Genomic DNA, 19,518 nt, shown 5'->3' with positions numbered 1-19,518 from the left:
AACCTTCAACACCGTAAGGCCCCTTTCTCGCCAGAAGCCAGGTGTGTTTGCCTAAGGGAGCCCTTTCAGCCTCCTACCCAGGCAGCTCTACAGGCAACTTTGTCAAAATGCTGCAAGCGTGCAGCACGCATGGGATGGGGGCCAAAAAGTGACAAGATGTATGGGCCTCAAGCCAGAAGATACAACAAGCTCCCAGTGACTGCCAACTGCTGCATGGCATCTGTTTGCAGAAGGAAACCTCGCACAGGCAATGTTCTGAATCGGGGCAGAGTGAACTTCCTCCAAGTGGAGAGGAAGGAGTGGGATTGATGTAGACCTTTCAAGTTAGGGGTTCTGCAGGTGTGGCAGAGAATAGCATCCTGCAGCTGAGCACCCAGCCAGTTCACTAAACTGAAATGTTTAACTCTCTGATTTGACAACTTCATCCATTGGTAAGGAATCTCAGTGAAAGGTATGTTGAGGACTCCCTGATGGACATAAAAAAAGAAAGCTCTCCAGCAAAATAAGCATGGATGCCTTCATACCAGGGAGATACACCATCTAGTTTCAAAGTAATATACAAGGAAGATTACATAATAAAAAAAAAAATATCCTACTTCTTGAGGTAATACCAAACTCCTTATGCATATGTTTTCTGGGACTATATAAAATAGTCCTCCCTTGCACTCCTTCCTAGAGAATTCCATCAGTTAACAGTTTGGCACATACTGTCTTTGTGTCACAGATGGTCTGAATGCACTGAGAAAGACTCCAGCCTTTGCTATTTTTTTTTTTTCCTGTTTTACATTTATGTAATTGCTTCAGCACAAAACTGCTGGTAACCTCGATCTGCCCCACACATAAGATTGGTTCCACATACTCTTGCAAAGTCACTCATAAATTCATTTTTGAATGCCAAGGACCTTGAAATCCCCTTTTTCTACTCCTGTGCCTGCGGTCTCAGGCAATGCACTAACACATCAGGCTGGCTGTGTTTTCTCTTATGCTCCGGGATTGAGTCTATGCATGTGTGAATATCACCATCGACTATAAAGCAGGGAAAAAAACCCTTGTAGGTAAAACCAGATAGTGGACTGTAAATGGCATTTACCTTCTTTTCCTGTGCGTTTCTGTTCCACATATGGAGGCTGGAAAGATGGATCTACCATTGCTTGGCCACAGCAAGTACCTGAGTATTTCTTATGGCCTTTGTTCCATACTGGTGGCTATCCTTCAGCTTCAGTATTTTTAAGGTGTATCAAGAACAGTAGAGATGCTGATGAGGTATCAGGCATCCTGATATCTCAAATTACCAAGTGAAGCTCTGGTAGTGAGGTTGCTTTCATAAGCAGACACCTTGTACTAACCAGGAATTCTGTCACAGGCTCTGACAAAGGCAACTGGATACTATGAGCGTCAAGAATCAGCTTAATCCTCTTTTGGACATGCTTAAATGGGGTCAGCACTACAGGTCAAGTGATTACTGCAGAACAGCTGGTCTGTGCCAACTCCTTGTGTGGACGTATCTAGAGTCAGAGTACCTCTGTGCAGCAGCAAAGCTTATGGCCTCTTAAGAAATATAAAAATCAATCCTCAGTCACTATCCTGAATGTAGAGGCAGAGCATCCCCACAGACAGCAAAGATAACATAAGTATTTGTCTCCAAATCTTAAGAGTTCTCACTTGGCTACAGAGACACTGCTCCTCTGAGAATAATTTCTGCCTTTGATTCACTTGGTTTCTTTGGACTCTCCCAGCTTGAACAACAGAGGTATCAAGAGTGAGAAGCACAAATACGGCCAGGTGATCACAATCAGAGGAGAGATGTAGCAATGCACTTAGAAAACTGACTATGGTGATGATTTGTTTTCAGTTTCCCACAGGGCAGACTTTCTGCTCATGTCTGTATCCAGCTGCCTATTCAGAACAATAATGAGAGCAATAAAAATTATGGTAGGTTACTGCAGTTACAATGGGCATCATTTGATATTTCAATACAGTCTTAAAATAAATATGCCACTCCAGTGAAGGAATCTTAAAGTAAATGCTCTGTAAACATCAGCTGTGCTATTAAAGGGCAAATGTTAATCAGACCATCAAAAGCCAGGGAACACAGGTAAGTCAAGTCAGTACAGCACCCATTACATTCCTCCATCCTTCCTGTTGGCTAACTGTTTGAGGTGTAAACAAGTAAGTGTTTGCCAAAGGACTGCTGTGTTAGAAAAGCATGAAGCTGTGCCAAAATTCAGAGCTGCTCCAGTGAAGTCCATGTAAGTATGTTGGGAAGTCTCAAACAAGCTTCCGAAAAACCTGTCTTTCTCCATGTATGGTACTTCTCCCGTTCACAGCATGACAATGATTACACAGCAATGAAAGCATTCGCTGCCTAAAAGACACTGTTGGCACTGGCCTGAACTGTACTATGTCCCATAAAGTGCAGACAGATCCTTAAAGGAAAATAAATTAGCTTTACATCTGTATTTCTCCTGCTTTGCTATACCATATGGCCAACTCATTAACAAAGGAACCTGAAGAGGTGAAATGACAATTGCAAGGTTCACTCTAGCTACCCACCCTTCAATTGCTTTTCCTTCTCAGCATTAAATAATTCTATTTATGAACTCTGTACAAAAAGCAGGTTCAGGCCACAGGGATTTTGAAGACAGCGGGAGCAGCATTTTCAAGCATACCAGTAAAGTGGCACTACACATGCTCAAGCTCAACTAGTAAGTTTTTCTTATGGCCCTCTGAATCAACACTGGGTAATACAGATAAGCTGAGACTCCACTAGAAATTCCACTAGACCATGTAACAATACAGCAAAAAAGGGTTATAAACTTCCTGTTCTTGGAGCATTCACCTTTGAACTACAAAAAGAATCAGAAGATACATTCCGTACTCTACAAGGATCTTCAAGGTGATCTCATAGGTCTTTTCTATCTCCCATTTCCATGGCACTGTATCTTCATCATAAATATACCTCCAATTTTAAGTACAAGTCATTGCAGTTAAATGACTCAAGTGAGTCATGTAGGTGTGTTCAATCAGATTCTTCTGCAACTTGCTAGCAAGTTAGAAATTAACATTCCTGCAATTTGCGTAGGACAAGGCTTGCTGCTGACTGAACACTATTAAGAGGAGCATGCAACAGTCAGTGACTGCAGAAAGCACGCAGTACAATACCTGCTTTCATTATGTTGAATGGAGATGAAAAATGAAAACAGAAGTGTGTAAATGAAAAGCAGAAAACCCTTTGATAGCACACTATTGACTGCTTGTCATGGATTCTGTAACAGCATATGTAGATTGATATGTTTTAGTATAAAAATGCATTCAGTTTACACAAAATAATGTTTCCAAGGGAACAGGAGATCCGCATACTGAGAAAACAGCAAGCAACTCTAGCTAGGAACCTATTAAACATTAACCTCCACAACTCTGCTCAGTACAGGCTGTGGCAAGAGAACTTACTTGCACTGGGCAGAGTGCACACAAGTATATTTTTGTGGTTCTCTGAAAAAAGAGTGCATTTACAGTTTATTCCAAGACTTACAAACCTCTTGTCCCCTCCTTATTGTCCTCCAGTCCATGCTGGTTTTTACAAGGCAATCGTTAACACAAGATGACACAACTCCTCCTACAAACTGGCTGTTTCCTCTTACTTTAACTTTGCAGCATATGTTAGCAAATTAAGGGGAACTTTCATTAAGGGGAAGAACTTGCCACCATTAAACTAAAAGATGCAAGCTGAAAGACAAAAGCTACTAGAAGGTACCAGGCAAGCCTAACAGTCATATTTTCAGGCCATGTAGGTTCCTAAGGCTACTTAGAAAGCTTACAACAAACAAAGCAAAACCAGAACCTTAAACACAGTTCAAGTGTTTGAGGTTCAAACACTTGGGTCAAAACCAGAACCTCAAACACAGATTCTCAGTTCAAGCTGAGAATCCACTGTTGTCAATGTTTTATTCTTACATATTAGCTCCTGAAGGACTGGCAGTCTGTTTCATGTGACCCTTTAAAATACAAAAAGTGCACGTGTTCGTTTCTGATAATACTGTCACACTTCAGTAACTAAGCACATTTTTGAATATATTTTGGTTTTTAAATATCCTGTGAACTTGCAGCTCAAAAAAAGAAAAAAAAGTAATTTAAGATGTTTTTTACTACAGTTCTACTGATTCTTAACTCTAATAGCAGAGATTAAATAACTGTACATCTTCAGAAATTCAGCCCTAGCACTCTCAGAACACTCTCTGGTACTGGAATCCAAACAATAAACGTTAAGTCGCAATTTTCAAATGTGAGTATTTCAAGTCAGGCACCTGCATTCCGCATGGAGTACTACATGTCAAAATTTAGTCAAGTCACATATTCAAAGAGTTAAAGAGCAGATGTCTGCCTGTGTTCATGCTAAGAAAGATTATACAATTACACAGACTTTCGTACTTGCATAAAAATCAATTTTATTATGTAATTACCTATAAACATAACTGTGCATCCCTGAATTTTGAGAATTCTTTGAGATTTCTCTTTATTCATTTTAGCGTTGCTTGTGAAACTTATGAAACTACAGGATGAAATTTGTTGTGCTTTAAAGCCTGAGTTCCTTTAAAACTAATGATGTGGCTACTATACAGCTGGGATAAATCAACTTGGAGATATAAAACTACTAACATGTATCCCATGCAGAAATACTACCTGAGCATCATTCTTCTAAACCATTACAGACCTCCAGAGAATGCTGTGAGGGGTGAGGCTTATTAGCAATTGCATACTTTCCATTCTCACATGAAGAAAAAACTGCCCAGTACAGCATACTGGATACAAAACAAGCTCAAGCTTTCTTTTGCTCTGCTGTGCGTGCTCAACGATCAGCATGACCTAACTGTTTACATTACCCAAGTCCTGCTTACTGTCAACAGCTGCCAGCAGCTACCTCTCCATCCCACACTCCCCAGACAATCCCACCTGGAAAAACTGCCACGTCCCATCTGTTAACTCTGAATGATGCACCAAAGTCTCTCCAAAACCTGCCCAGACTAGCGTACTCACTCATCTCACCAAGTCCCACCATAAGGCCCCACTACTGTTACTAAGGGAAATTCTTTACTCTCAGGAGTACTTGGGCCAAAGAAAAAAGTCAACATCTATACAGGATTTTGAAGTAAGGTTAATTAGTTTTTGAAGTTAATTAGGTTTTGAAGTAAGTTTCCTTAGTGATTTCTAAGACAGAAATTAGAAGATCAAGGTGAAAACCAGAGACTGTTCATTTAATTTCCTGACTTTGATGGGTCAGAAGTATGTCAGCATACAGCAAAGTTTCTAGTCATCGCTCTCATCTGTGAATGTAGCAAATTTAGAGACTTTGAGATCTTCTTAACCTTACACAATAGTAACAACAACCTCCATTGGCCCATTCTAAATCATGGACTGCTATTTTCCATGAGATTTATTACCACAGTATCAAAACTCCTAACTACTTTTGATCGCTCAAACAGCTCAAAAAGCCCGAGGCCATCTTTTAGCTCTGGGTTAACACAGCAGTGACCCTCAAATACAATAAATAGGTATGACTCTGATACAAATGCTAATAATTATCAAAAACCACTACAGAGCAGAGCTGGCTTGTCCATACCCTGAACCAGTAAAGAAATCACTTCATTCAAATACCTGCCCAGTGCTCTTACACGTAGATTAAGTGAATTATACTAGCCCAAGAAACAGGTCCTCTTCCTTAGGAAGGCTACTGTGCTGGTAAAGAAATCATTCTCTCTGGCAGATTTTTTGCAAGTCATACAAAATGCAGATTTTACAGCGTGTGAGACTCCACCTCAATAAAAGCTTTAAGCCAATTAGCTACGGAGATTCCTATAATGAAGAAAGTACATCCCTAGAATACTCTTCAACCTATTTATTCTTCAAGAGAATAACCTTTTACGACAAGAAGCACTGATGCTAATAAAGACAGGTGGTTGAGTACTCGAGCTCCTACCTTTGTCAAGGGCATCTTTAAAGGACAGACCAAATCACAGGCAGGGTAAGAGATACTTGGAAATGTCTCTTACTCCATTACTCTTCCTGCACTTATTTCTCTTTATACTTACCTCTTTGGACAGACAGACTGACCAGGATTATTAGTGTGTGAGAGTCCTTAATTAAACATTTATTTCCAGTTACATCCTTGAATTAATTTTAGGGAGATGACTAACATCAGCAGAGAAGTCTGAGAAAGACCCTAGCACAAAAAGACCTCATCTCCCACATCCTGAATAGCTAACCCTACTGGCTCTGCATGAGAACCTTGGCAAACTTTTGATAAATTTCAGTGGAATGAGAAAATACTTGCTACAGTAGTTCAGCTTCAGTTACTCATTATAGTTTTTCTAGAACAAACTGTACTGGTTCTTTTATCCATTGCCATTAATAAGTAAGACGGTTTCATATAGCATACTTGCATCATGCATTCTTATCTGGCTGGAATGCAAAGTTCAGACTGAACAGGACACTACCCTTGCTTTTATTGTTTTCAACAAATTGTTGAATGGACATAAAAATTGTTAAGTTTCAACCTCAGACAACTCTAGTCCCAGACATCTTGAACTGCACAGTGAACCTGCAGTCTTTTTTATTTGCAACACACTAACACACTGTAACACAAGAACGTAAAGATTATAATCACCCCAGGAAGGAGTTAGGAAAAAAAAAGTTAGTAAAAACAAGTTATTCACTGTGGTTTATTTTAAGGATAAATTTATTTGTTGAGAATTTGGTATTCCAAGACATCTTTGTAACAATCTCATTATTACTGCTGTGCTCACCTTCTCTTTCCTACTTGGTGCAGTAACTAATCTCTTTTTGGCCTCACAAACTGCATAATCAAAGGAAACTGGCCTGTGGGATTTTCAGTTTCAGTTTTAACGCTACTAGAAAGCATCAGATCTATTTTGTTAGCTGTTGATATGTAGAAGACAACCTTAATCAAAACAAACTGTAACTTTATCAATGTGAAGCTTTTTCTTGACTAAGGCACAATTAGATTTGTACAGAAACAAGGAGTCAGATTCCTTTCTGATATAAAGAAGGGGTAGCTCTGAACTTCACCAAAATGTTACTGCATCAAAGTATTTGGCCTTGTGCCCCAAAAGAGAAGAGCTGTTACACGTGACTGCTCACTGACACTATGCAGGGGCTTTGACAGAAAAAAAAGCTGTTGTCAGTGCAGCGATTAAGGCTGAAAATGTCAGTAACAATATTTCATTAGGAAAAAAAAATCATGGTAGCTTGTAGGGAGATTCTGACAGAGAAATACAAAGTCATGGGTAATACAGAGAAGATGGACTGTTCACTATCTCCTTCAGTTAATGAAAAAAAGAGAAAAAAAGGTGACCTTCAAATGATACTAGTAAAAGCCATGTTTATAACAAAATGAGTCAGTTCTTCACGTGAGAGGAAGCAATTTGGCACTCTTTGCCAGATGATACCTTGGAAACAAAAAGCTTACACATGTGCAAGGAGTACACAAGACAATTGCTTTGGACATCACTAAATACACAAACCACATCCTGTCCAGGAAAGCCTGCGAAAATAGTCACAAATTGGTAATTGAAGGAAACACCTTGCTGCCCTGTTCCTACTCCTCCCTGGACATCTGCTTATGGGCAGTGTGGGAGGCAGCACGCTAGGCTAGATGGATCCCAAATCTGAGCCAGTACAGCCACTCTTATACAGGATGATCAGCCACTAAGAGCATTATTCAGTGAACTCAATGCTGCAAATGTTTGCAGAAATGATGCATTAGCTGATTACACAGGGATAGCTGCAACAGCTGACTCATTACTAGGTCAGCAGCTGTACACCACAGAGGAGGGAATATTCTGTTTCTCTCAACAGCACCCCATGTAACAGTGCAATGCAGCCTTTGCTTCAGGTAGGTGTCAGCAGGGTCACACCTGTGATTTTTCCCTAGGCTACAACAAAAGTGCACAACAGTGCTGTCAAAGGAGCCATAGAGAACAAACAGTGCATTTCAGAGTTCCTGGCTCTCCCTTCATGCAATGCTGGAGCAATGTATATTACCCAAACCAGTGCTGTCCCCTGCACAAAGTTCCCTGGAGCACAGCAGTGTAAATGTGATATGCAACAGTGCTGCCAAGGGTGCCAATGCAGAAGCAAAAGAGCCACAGCAATCACAGAGCTGCTTTTCCTCCTACTCACAAGATGAAGAAAATATGGCATCTCTTCCCTTCTGTGACCATGCAAAATAGCTCATGGCTGATTAAGGCTCTATAAGACATGCAAAGTATCAAGTAATCTATATTTTTAAGACCAAAATTGTGCAGCCGATAGCGTGAGCATTTTCTAATTGTTGTGGTCACAGGTATTTTCATGAATGTTAACCAGATAAAATAAGTAATTTTTACTGAGATATCAGTTCACACAGTCATCGTTCAATGGCACAGATACCTTCAGGAAAAAATATAGACAATTATTTAACATGAACAGTAATTAAAAATCTCTCAGCAATGCATTTGGTATCCTTTCTATTTTGTACTGCGAAAGTGATGAAAACATCCTTGTTAGAAAGGGCATCAAGGTTAGCAAAGGTGTTAAACATTTTCTTATCTAAACAAACCATGTAACAAAGACTGAAACAGCTAGAATTTAGAGATAGGATTCTTTGCCCTAGTTGCTATTGGCATATAGGAAGAAGGGTAAAGCTGACTCTACCTATCTCCTGTTCTACCTTGCTATCACACTGTACTTTAATAACCAGAATTCAGCAGAGCTGTTTCAGACAGAACTAATAAAAAGCAGAATCTCATGGTTTGCAAAAAACGCATCACTGCTTTTCGATATGAAACTAATATCCTATTCAGCTCCACTTTCATTTCCTTTTGTTCTCCCAAGACTATTTATATGTATGACCTTTTACCTGAGACCGTATGTCTTAATAAACAGCTAAAGGTTACTCTGTTTCGCTTCAGTACAACCTTAACCTACTGCAATTATTGACACAAAACACGTATAAAGGTCATGAATTGCGATAGAAAAGCAAGACAGGGATGCGGAAATCCATTATTTTTAGAGATGACTGCAATATAGAAACGGAAATGACAAACAGAGTAATAATCCCACGATATACCTCAATGATGGCAACCACATCTGTGGAATATCCTTGGTATTTTCTAGTAGGAGGAGCAAAATGTGTCTCCAGCCATCTAGGAGGACAAGTTACTGAATGCTGCAAAAACTAAAACTGGAAATACTGGGATCAAATACAATACCAGAATTTGCAACAGATTACAAAAACTTCACTGAGTGAACACATTCATCTTCCATGCCCATCCCCACAATCTGCAGCTAAAACATCCCTGAATTACCAACAGTATTTCCAGCACAAATCCAAAACACAGCTTCATAGCTGCTATGAATAGAATTAACTCTACCACTGCCAAAACCAGCACCCTATCATACATCAGGTGGCAGGGTTAAGGTGTCATGCAATAGATTAATGACACAACTCAGCTTCTCACAGCTGAGGTACAAATAAGGAGCCTGCCGCAGAACTTAAGATTAAAAAAACAAATCAAACATTTACAGAGTGACACAACAACACTGCTCTCTTGCTGGGTGTACCTAATGTGCATTGTGTTCAATAACAACAGAGCTATGAACATGTTCCAGGGGAACATTCTATTCTCCCTTGCAATTTTGAAAACTGGAGTTTGATTTATCTATTTACTGTACTGCTATTCATAAATAGAAAAAGTACGATCTAAAAGAAAAACATGACCTAGGCATAGGACAAATCCAGGCTCTCCAGACCTGCATCTCATGTTACACTTGCTTATACTCCATCTTGAAAAAGCTAAACTGCATTTCTGATCTAGAAATCCAAATACTCCTAAGGAAAAAAAGCTTTTCACACATGGAATTCAGCAATGCTACTTTTAAAAGGAATATCTGATGTTGCAGTAAATTAAGGAGTCCCTAAGTGTCTCTATACGGTTCTAGTCAACAGCGTTAGTTTTCCAGCACACAGAGAACAGACCTCTTTTTGAACAGTGAAACCGAGATGTTCGCTGCTGGCAATTAAGGTCAAATGCTGCTGGGATCTGCTGGATAGATCATATTTTCAAGAGTGTACATATTCAGACACATAGAGAGTGTCTGGTCTCTTGCAGCAGATACTCCTGTAGCTCTTAGACTGCCCTGAGCCCTGCTTATTACAAGTAAGTTTTGGGGCACCAGAAACCCTGCAAAGGTGTTATAGGTGCATCAGGGTGCACCAACCAGATTGTCCTGGACAAACTATACTCATAGTACTCAAAGAAGGGCTTCTCAAAAATGGATAGGACTTATACCAAAGTCAGTGAGCATTTCGCTACTGTTATAGTGGGGAAAAGAATTAATTCAGCACTGAGGCTTTCTGAAGTACTACAGAAAAGTACTACAGAAGAAGCCAGAGGCAGAGGTCAGTGAGAATTAAATCCCTGCAGGATGAAAAATGTCTTACACTTCTTCATTCAGTTCTGACCGCCTGAAATACGTCCTTGTTACAAAGGCAGCCCTGACTGTTGATTTATACAGAGGGAATAATGCTGATCATTTTGTGTAACCTGATTAACTGAATGACTAATTAATGAGAAACAGAGTAAACACTGGGGAATCTGAACAGCAGGAACTGTGAGATTTGTCTTAGTAGAAAAATTCTCATTCTCCTGCTAACCTCCTTTTTCCCTACGGGTACAGCAAGGATGCTCAGAAACAGCTGGCTAGAGCAGGAGTTTACATGCTTGTTTTACTGTACCTTGTTTCTTGGTGCTGACTTTGATGCTTCCCTTTTGAAAGATGCTGTTGTACTGACTGAGATGGACTGCTCCCAAGTGCTAAATCACGATTTTACCCCCTCCATCAAACCCCCCTTCCCAAAATATAACCCCCCTCAAACAAAACAACAGCAGATACTGAATGAGAAACATTTCAAGTATGTGCAAATACAGACCAGGACACACATACGCATATGGATCTTATTTTCTCTACATTTTTGCTATGTGATATTACCATGGGGCAATGATAATATCACTAAGCATTTGTTTAAAGAAAAAAAATTGTGAGAGAGTAAAAGCAGAGTTGCATCTCAACTGCAAAATTTCCCAGCTGGGTTCAAGAAATTTATAGCATACTAGAAATCTGGACAGCAGGACAGAAAGAGGCAGTTGTTATATGCCCCAGATCCCTTTAAATGGGCTAAACCTTAGCAAATTTACTCTCATAATGTGTTAAAATGAAAACATTGTTAGTGAAATTCTAGCTAAAGAAATATAATCATTTATTATTCTTTACAATTTAGCATTTGTGTAAATATTCAGGATTGCGTTTAGTAACACCACAAGCGACAGATTTAGAATCTTGTGAATGCTTTAATGAACTTCAAAAGCAGAAACATTTTGTGTTAATAATTACGTACACAGAGTTGTCAAAACCAGCAGAGGCAGAAGCACTGGAAAGCTATTTCAAAATTACACAAGGACATTTTTGGGGATCACCTGATTTGTCACTTGCCTTTCTGAATCACAGCCTAAACATAACTATCCTCCTCACTCCAGACTGAATCTGCTACAGGTGAAGCATTTGAAGGCTTATCAACTTTCCCCTACAAATCTCGTATTGCTCATTTCCTGTCAGCTCTCATCTTAAAATGTCATTCTAGCTGAATCACTATAATACCCTTACTATAAACATCCCCATCTGCTCTCTGGTGGACAACTGCAAAGTGAATTCGAGCCAAACAAACACTAAACAGAAAACCGGAGACAGACTTCCACAGGTGCTCTTTCTCCTCACACACTTCCAACCCATCTTCACATCTTCCATGTGAACCCACTCCTAGCCTTGGGAGCTCCCTGGGCCAGGCAGAAGGAAACTGGCATAACGTGCCCAAATAAGGGGATACTGGGTGAAATGGAAATGTTTGCTGAGACCTTCAGAATAGATTTCCAAAGGAGGTCAGTTCCTCCTGCCTTCTGTTGGAAAGAATTAATCCAGTACTGAAAACTGGCCATTAACGCCATGTTAAAATGGTCCCAGACATGAAAGAAGAATAAAGGAAACTATCTAGACCCTGCAGGTTTAGCCAGGGCAGGATAACATGGATTACTAGTGGATGCCTTTCTTCCTGACGTAAATGAGTGATTGCTCCCGTGTCTGTTGAACATATAACCATGTGGCCAGAGCACTGAGGTGGCAGGGAAGGGTGACTTATATAGGGGGAGCCCACTCAGCCATGAAGTTGGTAATCTTCAGCAGTTTCTCTTGGACCTTGTCAAGTGATTAAATCCTCATGTTAAGGTATTTAAGAGAAAACAGCTGAGAAAAGGAAAGAAACACTTATTAGTGAAGATCTTGCTTTACTCATCATTGGAAATAATCTGAAACATCATGACTTTCGGTGGAAATGGAGCTTTGCAACTGACAGCAAAGGGAGTAAAGTCAAGCTAAGATGAAGAACTTTATGACTATCTTACCTTTTCTACCTCTCCTCAGGGATGAAAGGCTTAAATCCTACCAGCCACTGAATGATTTGGTTTGAATGCTCAATCTTCACTTCAAAATAGTGCTGCCAAAGTCAGCTGGCGCACTCTCCATGACATAAAAAGAATGCACTTAGGGACTTGCCTGGCTGGGCTGGGCACTTTGCACACACTGAGCACCAACAGATGCAGCTATACACAGTGGATTGCTTGCCTCTTTAGAAATCAAACAGCAGGCTTGCAGAACACAGTGCATACACTTTTGCTGTCATTTAAAGTATAAAGAACTATTCAGCTAACTGGTCCTCCCAGCTGAAGTGACAGGCTTTGTTGGAAGACTGGAAACAAACAGGAAAAAAAATAATGCAAGAAGTTAATTGCATCTAAAATAAAAGGGTTGTTTTGAAACCATTAGTTTTTGCAAAAGCCAGCAACAGACCAATTTCTGTAGCAATTCAGGGAGTGAAACCTGTCTGTTCAGAGGTCATCAGAATGCATCTATTTTATATTCACAATGTTGAAACTGCACGTTTATAATTTCACTTGACTTTCAAACTTTGATTTTGAATTTAAATATTATAATTTTAATTTTATAAATGGACTTGCTTTCTCTTCTGCATCAGGTGAACAGACATGTTTCATGACTCAGTGGGGGAAGAAAGGTAAAAGCCTCTTGCTTTCCTGTCCCAAATATGTAACAAAACCAGAAGCAGCCTTACATCCTCACTATGCTAGTGCTTGTGCTCCAGTGCAAACATCTATGTGCTCTCAGCTGACTGGTTCTTAAAACTAGAAGTGGTCTGTCAAGGCGCTAGAGGGAAAGGTGAAAAAAAAAAAAGAAGGAAAAACCCCCCAAAAGTGTCTTGCAACCCTGCATGACGAGGTTATAGGCTGTATGTTTTATTTGAAGATAATACTGAGCTAAAACACAGCATACTACTAACGATGACATGTTTCACATGAAACCAGTGGGAGGAGTAATTCCAGAAATCTCCCAAGAGTGAGTCTCATAATAGTTTGCCTGCCCACATTTCCCTTGCCACTTGAGCTAAATAAAAATCCTCTTCGCTGTGTATCTTTGATCATTAGAGAAGCCTGATTACTGTTACACAGAGGTCCCATTTCATTACAGCTGTAACAACACACCACCGGCTAGCTATATAACACAGGACTATATGCAGCTGCAGTTTGAACACCACTTTCAGACATTTGGAAACGAATGGCCCTTGCTCAAAATTATTATTGTTATTACCGTAGGTTTTGTAAACCTATTTATTCAAGAAGAAGATAAAATACCAATTCTGAAACTTAGGGCTGACTAAACTTTCATTACATGAGTTAGCACTCAGTTTAGGTTGTGTCCCTCCCTCACCCCCCCAAAAGTAATAATAATTAAAAAAAAAAGAAGTCTATCAGGACCATATCAATATACAGTAGGAATTCTTTTCCAAAGCAAAACAGCAACATTATAATGCCCTGATACTTATAATGCGACAAATGCAGATACACTGTCAGATAATTAATTTTTCACACATAAAACTGTCAATAAAAAAAAGCTATTTGTGATCCTGAAAATATGAACACAGAACATACAGCTAATCAGAACACTCAACCCACTTCTCCACCCATCTCTCTCTAGCTAAGAGAGCCTATTGATCAACGGACTGAGACTCTTCCAGGCCTTCACTAGGCTAGGAAATTAAACTGAAGCTTGGATAAAAGTCTGACAGATTGTAGTAATAGCTGGCTGCAAATGAGACTTATAAACCTCAACCCCCAACTTATTTTGGAATTAAAAAAAAATAATAAATCCTTTTAGACAGATAGACAGACAGACAGATAGATAAAGTACATGTTATGCTTCCACCTGCTGGCCACCTGCCTGGAAGATCATAAGGATCTCATTCTACTAGGTAAAATGAGTAACTAATGAAGCCCTTCCAGTCAAGCCATCAGGAATCTGACAGATCAATTTCCCACTGAAATAGAAACCGTTATAAGATTCATTTTCTGTTTTGTGAAAATTGCACTTTAACAGAGAGATTTCCAAAGAAAAAACTCCCCCAGATTTCTAACTATTCCTACCATATGCCTGAGCAATGAGCAAGAGGAGTCTTTACAGTCCTGGGAACAAAGCAGGGACTGGAATACAGCTTGAAGAGATTTCCAGATCCCCTACTTTCTGAATTATGATCCACTGAGAAAGCAAGCTAAGAAATCTCTTTATCTGGTACAACTTATCTTTTTCAAAGACCAAGCAATCTTTGAATAGAATATAAGTGGAGGGAAAGTGTTCCTGTGCCTCCACAGTGTACGTATACAGCAAGAATGGCAGTTTAACTACCAACAGCCCTACAGAATTGGTTCTTTTCCCATGTCAAATTTACTAACTTGTGGCTTTCTTAAAACAGATTTTCTCTAAACTGCCACAATCCGTAGCTAACTGAAAGAGTCCTACTTCTCCTGGAATTACACAGTATTGTGGCCTTCCCCTAATTATGACCAACATGGTAGACAAGATGCAACTTGCTCCACTTGAGCCATTTTTCCTTTCCGGCACACTCCTCAAAGAGAAGCTTGATGCTTTCATTACTTTATATGTATGATCCATATATTCTTGTTTTCATTTTAAAAGAGCAGTGCTTCCTGCTTTTAATAATCCACTGATTTTATGCCCCAAGTGTGGGAAAATCTTAAAGATACCCAGACCATGAAGTGTCAGGAGATGGTAAACATGACTGAGCACATGACAGGAGGGACATTCCCATACTGGGATGGGATAGCATGAGCCACTACTCCTTTGTTTACAGGTATTTGCTCAAAATTAATAATTTAGTGTTGACGTTGACTTCAAAAAGAACAATGATGAGTGAATGATGTGAAGCAACAGGCACCTAAGCCACATCAAGCACTACCCAAGACTACAGGGAGAAACAGTAGTCTCACAACACCTTTAGACATTAACTAAAGATAGGTTCCTGTTTTTCCAGTTGAGATTTCAGCACCAAAGTAAGAGCCTGAAGCCATGAAAAAGAGAGAAGAAAAAGTAGGGCTAATTTTGTAACACAGTAAGTGCAGTGAACAATGCACACTGACAGAAGTGCATTGTTCAATGTTGCACTTCTTAAAATGTCTTTCCTATTTTTTTAAACAACCATCATTGAGTTTCAAATTCTGATTCAAGTTAGTCCTTCCACAAATCTAGGGCATTCTTTTCCCTGTATAAGAAGTTTCCTGCTTACAGATGTTCTTTCCAAACTGTTAATCAAGAAACACCTGGATCAAGACCAATGGCTTTGAACATCATGAGGTTAATCTCTTAACACAATGTAAAAAACTACTTTATTCCTATAAGTTCCACCCCAATTTTGGGAACCCTGCCTTTGGGTAAGGCTAACTGAAACATTTCGACCAAAAGGAGGCATTAATGTTTGCCTAGAAAAACTGTCTTAACAGTCCCTACCTGCAAACTACACACCCAGGAGAACACATGAGGCAGTTCGCATTATCATATGCACTGTACTAACCTAGAAGAAAAGTTATCTCCACGTTCAACAACATAAAAGAAAGGATGCCAAAGAAATGCAAATTGCACATGACATCCTTGTCTCTAAATTGGAGAGACATCAATTTGATAGGTGGACCACTCAGTGGATAAAGAACTGGCTGGATGGCTGCATGCAAAGACTTGTGGTCAACGGCTCAATATCCAGTTGGAGACAAGTAATGAGTGGTGTCCCTCAGGGATTGCTGTTGGCACCAGTCTTGTTCAACATCTTTGCTGGTGACATGGGCAGTGGGATTGAGTGCGCCCTCAGCAAGTTTGCCAATGACACCAAACTGTGTGGTTCAGCTGATACGCTGGAGGGAAGGGATGCCATCCAGAGGGACCTTGACACGCTGGTGAGGTGGGCTGATGCCAACCTTATGAAGTTTAAACATGCCAAGTGCAAGGTCCTACACCTGGGTCGGAGCAATCCCAGGCACAGCTACAGGTCGGGCAGAGAAGAGATTCAGAGCAGCCCTGCGGAGAAGGACTTAAGGGTGTTGGTCTATGAGAAAATGAACATGAGCCGGTTGCAGTGTGCACTGGCAGCCCAGAAAGCCAAACGTATCCTGGGCTGCATCAAAAGGAGCGTGACCAGCGGGTCAAAGGAGGTGATCCTGCCCCTCTACTCTGCTCTTGTGAGACCTCACTTGGAGTATTGTGTGCAGTTCTGATGTTCTCAACATAAGAAGGACATGGAACTGCTGGAACAAGTCCAGAGGAGGGCCACGAGGATGAGCAGGGGACTGGAGCACCTCCCGTATGAAGACAGGCTGAGGAAGTTGGGGCTGTTCAGCCTAGAGAAGAGAAGGCTGCGTGGAGACCTCATAGCAGCCTTCCAGTATCTGAAGGGCGCCTATAAGGATGCTGGGGAGGGACTGTTCGTTAGGGACTGTAGTGATAGGACAAGGTGTAACAGGTTAAAACTTAAACAGGGGAAGTTTAGATTGGATATAAGGAGGAAGCTCTTTCCTGTTAGGGTGGCGAGGCACTGGAATGGGTTGCCCAGGGAGGCTGTGAGTGCTCCATCCCTGGCAGTGTTCAAGGCCAGGTTGGATGAAGCCTTGGGTGACATGGTTTAGTGTGCACTCAGAAATGGCTGTTCTGAGTCTGAACACACCATTTTTAAATTCAGGCACATGCTCAAGACAAGCAGGCTTTACAGTGGCAAATGCTACCTATCTCATATGGTCCTAAAATACCAAAGTTCATCATCACTGATGTACTCCATAAATGATCATCGTGTCAGAACACTTGAGTACTTCCTAGAATTATTCTACCTATTCATTTAAACCCAGTCAATTGTAGTGAATATATTTCCTATATATACAAATAAATAAGCATATAAATATATATTCTATATAAATAGATTATGAAAATATAAATAGAATATCTATATATTTATAGATGTAATATTTTATAATATTAACTATTTTAATTATTAAATATTTTTATGATTATATATATATAAAATATCTAAATAACAGGGAATTGCTAATAAAGAATAAAAATATTTAATGGAATAACTTTCCAGACTAATAATGAAAATTAGCCTATCAGCAGAATCCATTGTGAGCTGGATACCAATCAGTAACAGAGAACATTATTACAACAGTCTTTGCCTTCCACTTACCTATAAGGTTTCTGAATTAAAGCCTTCAATAAACCTGCATTATTGATTTGTTATAAGAAAATGAAATATTAGAGACACTCACTTTTACCAAAATAATTCTTGCTAACTCTTCACATACAGGCTTTTCTTCATCTTTCTTCAAACCATCCAATTCAAACAAGGTATTGTAATTTTCCAGCATTTTTGTCATTATCTTGTTGCAGATTTCCTGTTCTTTTATGCCTTCAAATCCAGAGGGCACACTAAAATTGGACAGAACACAAAGCAGAGTGTTACAGGCACTCAACATACAACAGTTCCTGCACACATTGTCTCTTAACTTTTCAGTTGTGGATACAGGCTGGTAGCAGGCACAGGAAACTTTGTCTTGGAAAGGCAGATTGTGTTTATGGTGGTAACCACTATCATGTTTGTTTGCAGTTTTTCTTACTGATACTAAATACTAAATATGCGTTGGTCAAGCTATCTACACAGAATTTAAGCAGAGATCTGAGGCAATCACCAAATGGGTTCCCACCAACTTTGTTAAAAGTTGTCTTCATGACTGCAACATAGACAGCAAAAGGCATTTAAATGCTCTGAACTGTTAATGGGAAAAGTGAGATTTCTCCAAAAAGTAGAATCTCAGAGGTAACACGAAGGATGAGTAAAAAAGTTAAAAAAGCCCATATGCTGAACAGAACACTAAAAGGGAAATTTAAGCAAGATCTTTACAGCTTCAGGTGACTCCATGGTGTACATCAGATTTCTTAATCTAATTTTTAGTTGCCATTTCTTTTGAAAGTAGGCTCACAAACTTACAGGGCTTTTCAGAGATAGATGGAGATAGAGTTTGCATTCTGCAGAATACACTAAAAGACTCATCTGAAAGAGGTTTGTAACCTTCACTTTGTGGGAGAATAACTAACTACATAGTGGCAGAAACAGTAACTTCTTGGTCACCTGAAACAGGCCCCTAGGCAGCCAGGAACTGCTTGCCACAAACCTTAAAGGCACATGCAAATGAAAAGGCAAGATACTGATTTGGAAGCAGTGCTGTATTCCAGTCTACACTCCTTGCCTTCCTTCTGTGTTTCACACAACTCTGCCATGTGCCAAAATATCACAACAGAGCACACATTTTTATTGAAGCATCTAATGATTATCTTCTGGAATGTAGGCTTTCTGCACATTTTATTGGACTTTGGGGCCCAAAACTGACTTAAATTCAATTTTAATGCAAAAATAAAATCACCGAATAATCTTCACCATTTAAAATATTTTTTCAATCATCCAGTGTTCCCCACTGTACAGGATTTCCAGCAGATACACCCTCCTCTCAATAATCCACAAAGTGGCTGCATGTATGTGAATTTTCTAAGGACCTTATAAGATGGCAGAGACTGTGGATCACAACGTACAGAAAAAAACAGGAAAAATTTAAAGGAAAGGAAAGAATTGGAGGAGCAAAAAACCAGAAACAAAAGAAGTTGCAAGTATTTTTTGGCTGAGGACAACTAGTGGCTGTATGAGAACTGAAATCAGCCCAAACCCCCCAAAGTTAAACAAATGACATCGGAACTATTTTACAGGGATGTAACTTGAAAGTAAACCACTGTTTACTATAACCAGCAAATTTACAAATAACTATCTATTGTAAATCTGTAGCTGTACCTTACTGGGGGAGATGTGCATTTCATCAAGAAGGCTCTGAAAGCAGATGCTCCCAGAAATTAGCCATCAAAAAATGTCTTCTTGTAGGGGTTGCATGCTACTGATTCTTCTCCATATTTTACTCTCTGCAGTACATCTACATGTCAAGAGGCAGAAGATCCCACTGCAGC

At 39.8% G+C, this 19,518-nt stretch overlaps 1 protein-coding gene across 9 annotated transcripts in view; it reads right to left on the bottom strand.

Annotated features, from left to right (window-relative positions):
• FAM13A (family with sequence similarity 13 member A) overlaps positions 1 to 19,518 on the bottom strand; it is a 156,651-nt gene that overhangs the window by 88,766 nt on the left and 48,367 nt on the right. For all 9 annotated transcript variants that reach the window (XM_065692196.1, XM_065692180.1, XM_065692242.1 and 6 more), the window contains exon 5: positions 17,778 to 17,937. In XM_065692196.1, the coding sequence (XP_065548268.1) occupies positions 17,778 to 17,937 (160 nt within the window). The remainder of the gene's footprint in view (positions 1 to 17,777; positions 17,938 to 19,518) is intronic.

The sequence above is a fragment of the Lathamus discolor genome, chromosome 1 (genome assembly GCF_037157495.1).
Source record: "Lathamus discolor isolate bLatDis1 chromosome 1, bLatDis1.hap1, whole genome shotgun sequence".
Classification (NCBI taxonomy): Eukaryota; Metazoa; Chordata; class Aves; order Psittaciformes; family Psittacidae; genus Lathamus; species Lathamus discolor.
This window is presented reverse-complemented; position numbering and strand designations above follow the sequence as displayed.